At 45.4% G+C, this 3,975-nt stretch overlaps 1 protein-coding gene across 1 annotated transcript in view; it reads left to right on the top strand.

The window, feature by feature from the left end:
* POLE3 (polymerase (DNA directed), epsilon 3, accessory subunit) overlaps window positions 1-2,069 on the top strand; it is a 2,520-nt gene extending 451 nt beyond the window's left edge. Inside the window, exons 2-4 of the mRNA XM_010296084.1 lie at window positions 287-372; window positions 1,120-1,238; window positions 1,731-2,069. Coding sequence (XP_010294386.1) covers window positions 1,136-1,238; window positions 1,731-1,891 — 264 coding nt within the window. The 5' untranslated portion in view covers window positions 287-372; window positions 1,120-1,135 and the 3' untranslated portion in view covers window positions 1,892-2,069. The remainder of the gene's footprint in view (window positions 1-286; window positions 373-1,119; window positions 1,239-1,730) is intronic.
* Window positions 2,070-3,975: the final 1,906 nt, after the last annotated feature.

Genomic DNA, 3,975 nt, shown 5'->3' on the forward strand with positions numbered 1-3,975 from the left:
TCAGGAATTGGATAGTTGTCAGATGAATTGCCCTGGAGATGGCGGCCAGACCCATGACTGATCCAGAAGTTACTTTACTTCCATGTAGCTTACTGCGTTTGAGAGAACACAGGCAAATTGCAGTTGGCTTTCAGCTGGCATCAACGTTTCTATGATAGCATCAGAGATCAACATTTAGTTTCCTAAACACTGAGCCTTCTGAATGCCTTAGTGGAACTGACATGTGAATTATGCAAGTTTAAGTCATTTACAGCAGCTGCTGATAAAAGTTTAATTTATTTTTCAGCTTCCTGATGGAGTAAATATTTCCAAAGAAGCTCGGAGCGCAATATCTCGAGCGGCAAGTGTGTTTGTGCTTTACGCGACATCATGGTAAGAATTTGTTACATCAGGTGACCAGTGCAGTTCTCCTGGCTGTCCTGGAGACTTTTTCCCAGTATTTTTTTTTATGTTGTCTGTTAATATAAAAAAAAACAACATTTAGCGTAGCCCAGTCTGCCAGGCTGCAGCAGTTGGGTTTGAACTGCCCTCAACAACCTGTGGGGAGGGCAGCTTGGCTCTGTACCCAGCGGTGCCCCAACCCCACCAGGGACAAGAGGGGTCCCAAACTGCCATTAGCCTTAGAATATGGCTGTATGGCTTTTCCTGGCAAAAGCAAGAGCCCTTTCCTCACTCTGCAAGCTACTTGCTACATAGCTGCATTAGGGCAAGCGTGAGCCAACGTGGTCAGCCTTGGAGCTGGTCACAGGGGACACAGTAACGTCTTTGGGGTGGCTCAGAGTATGCTGTGCAGGCAGTCATTTCTCTGGTGTTACGTACTCGCACGGCTTTGTGGAATTGCCACCTTAGAGCCAGTGTTCAAACTTTCTCCTTCCCTCTGGTTGTAGAAAAGTTCCATGCAGGCAGAAAACTTGGTGGGAAAGCAATGCAACTAGAAGTACCAACAGCCAATGTAAACAAGAAGGTATCTTAAACTACTATTAGTAAGTGATTAAAAAAACCTCGATTGTTTAGGAGATGGCTTTTTTTTAAGTTGCTTGTGACTTTAGTAAACAAGACTAAATTGATGACAGTATGACAGTACCAATTAACTCTGTTTTCCTTCTTGGTTTTGACTAGTGCAAATAACTTTGCTATGAAGGGGAAGAGGAAAACGCTGAATGCTGGTGATGTTCTCTCTGCCATGGAGGAAATGGAGTTTCAGCGATTTGTAGCCCCTTTGAAAGAATCACTGGAAGGTATCATCCTCAGTTCATATCGAGGGAGTCTAAGCAGCACCAAGTCCTCTTTTCCTCGAACTCTGGACAAGCAATGCTTACTTGCCTGTCTTGTTTCTCTTCTCTTTGCCCAGCATCTTACACTGCGGTTTGCCTGGGGAATAAATAATGTGCACCTTAACAGGACTGGGATAACATTATTTCACAACTGATGAGGATTGAGACTCTCATCTGCTATCACTCCCCTATTATGTTTATCTAAGGAAAGTCTTAGGTGCTGCCTGTAAATGTGAACTCCTGCGTCCTTTTCAGCATTTTCTGCTGAAACTTAACCTGATTTCCTATGGAGCTGGTCAGCACAGCTCAAATAATAGGGTGAGTTGCTGCTATGAGTTCACTGCTCCCCTTGTAAGCTTGGAGAGCAGGTGGACAGTGGACTTCAGCTGCTGTACTGTTCATGCCGTGGAAACACTGGCTTGCAATTTTTCAGTATTCTCTCTTTTTCTTTTTTAGTTTACAGGCGTGAACAGAAAGGAAAGAAAGAAGCAAGGAAAGATAAAGACAAGAAGGCAGACTCAGAGGAGCAAGATAAGAGCCGAGAGGAAGAGAATGACGATGACGATGAAAGGATGGAGGAAGAAGAGCAAAACGATGAGGAAGAGGTGGACAACTGAGCTTGCTGATGAGACGTGTGCAAGGTTTGGGTTTTGTTCAGACGGATATAAATGGTGTAAATCAACCTTGCTTTGTCCCCTGTTGTTTCCAGTAGAACTTCACGCTGTTCCTCTGGGGCCCGTCCCTTTTTGGCTTTAACTTGTACATAAAGGACTTCTGCTAAGGCTTTTCTCATGGAAGGACCACTCCTCCCTGTGCACGGGGCCTTGGCACCCTCCCCGGGTCCCGCACAGACCCTAACGGCACTAGGCTTTTTATGCCGGCTTGGCTCTGAAATTGAGGGAAAAAGAAATGTCAGATGCTCAGTACAGAAGCTGGCCAGGAGAACTTTGAGAGACTCTTGAACAGGCTCTTTAAACCAAGTAGGGGCAGAGTCACATAGATCATTAACTCTTCGGGGTTTAGAATCTTCATGATGATGATGTCAGGAGGCTTGGGAGCTGAACATTAAGCTTTTTATCCAAGTTTCTTGGTTTTGGTTTTTTCCTTCATTTCTTGCATTCTGGCTGTGCCTTCTCTTCCAGCTGTGACAGTGATACTGTGTCTTTCAACCTTACCAGTCGTATGCAGCAGTACAGTATAACTGTACGAGGACCGGTGGTCCGCTCCGCTGACTTTCTCCCCCAAATCAACCTAAATCAAAGAACTGCACAGCACTTACGACGTAAACTAAATACCAAAAGTGCTTGTTCTGTGTCTTTAAAGGCCTGGGAGACCAACAGGAATTTTAGTAAAAATCTGGAACAAAATGAATGGCTACACTGTGTATCAGGATGATAAAAGGTGGCTGCATCATGTGGTACGTTTGTTGCAGGGCAGCAGTGATGGGCTCACCTCCTTTCCCTCCGTTGCAGAGCTGCAGATCCTGCAGACAGGTTGGTGACTGCAGCAAGTTTAAATGTGGTATGATAGGGTGGAGGATCTTGGTGGTTGGGTTTTTTCCAACTGGAACGGACTAATTACATCAGAGGTCCCTCTTTAGCCTTCGACAAGTCATTCCAGATACAGACTGCCTCCCAGTGCGATGGGCTTCAGGAGGGCAGTGAGGACAGGATGTTCCTGCCTAGGAGGGCCAGCCTCAGGCCTGTGGTTTTTAAAAATCTCCTTCAAGAAAGAAGGGTTGAAACAAGCTGTTTGTATTCCTAGTACGCATATAGGTTTGTTCTTTCATGCTTGAATTCTTAGTTTTGATGCCTTGCCTTTCTCTTCTCTGAGAAACTATCTACTAGAATAAGCTCTTTTTTGGGGAAAATGCTTTATTATGTGACTGATCTTTTTCAAGACTAATAAACCTAATATTTGAACTCAGCCAAGGTCTAGTGAAGGAAACTCAAGGGAAGTTTTAGGTATGATAAGTAAAACCCACTAATTTTGCTTATGTGCAGTTTTAAAATAGCACTTGTGAGGAACAGTATGTCCTTTTCACCAAAAAAACGATGCAGAGCTACCCACAAGAGCTACCCTGCCTTTATGCTTTTACGGCACGATGGCTTTTCACGGACAGAAGCCCAGCTCCTGAAAAGAACTGAATCAACAAAGATTTTCTGCTGTCTAGTTTCTACTGGCGTGCAGTTGGTAACGGATGAAAAGAGTTGATGTCTTCCCAAGATCTCCAATAACAAAAAAAGCCTGCCTTCTAGCTCCTTTTCCTCTTCTTTTTTTTTTTTTTCTTTTCTCTCTACTAGTACATATCTGGGGTGCATATCTGGAAGGGAACAATATCTAAATAAAAGCCAGATTTTTCACAGAATTTGAGTCTCCTGTTTCTGTCAGTAATAAAACGGGCCAGTTGCAGTTGCGTGAACACGCATCTGAGAGTGCAGCGAAGGCAGAAGCAAACTCGCTGTGGAATGGCTTCCGGAGCAGCTGACAGCGAAGGCAGGGTGAAGGCTGCTGCAAGCCGGCCCTTGGGTGAGAGAGGCCAGGGAAGCACAGACTCGAAAGAACCAGATTCCGTTACGGGAGGAGTGAGGTTTGGGTGCGGATGTTGGTCTCCCTGGCAGAAGGAGCCTCCAGGTCGCCCTTGCTCCCGCTGACAGGTGAGGTGCTGGGTCAGGGTTTGTGCACTGCAGCGGGCCAAGGC

Source organism: Phaethon lepturus, unplaced genomic scaffold (assembly GCF_000687285.1).
Source record: "Phaethon lepturus isolate BGI_N335 unplaced genomic scaffold, ASM68728v1 scaffold53411, whole genome shotgun sequence".
Lineage (NCBI taxonomy): Eukaryota > Metazoa > Chordata > Aves > Phaethontiformes > Phaethontidae > Phaethon > Phaethon lepturus.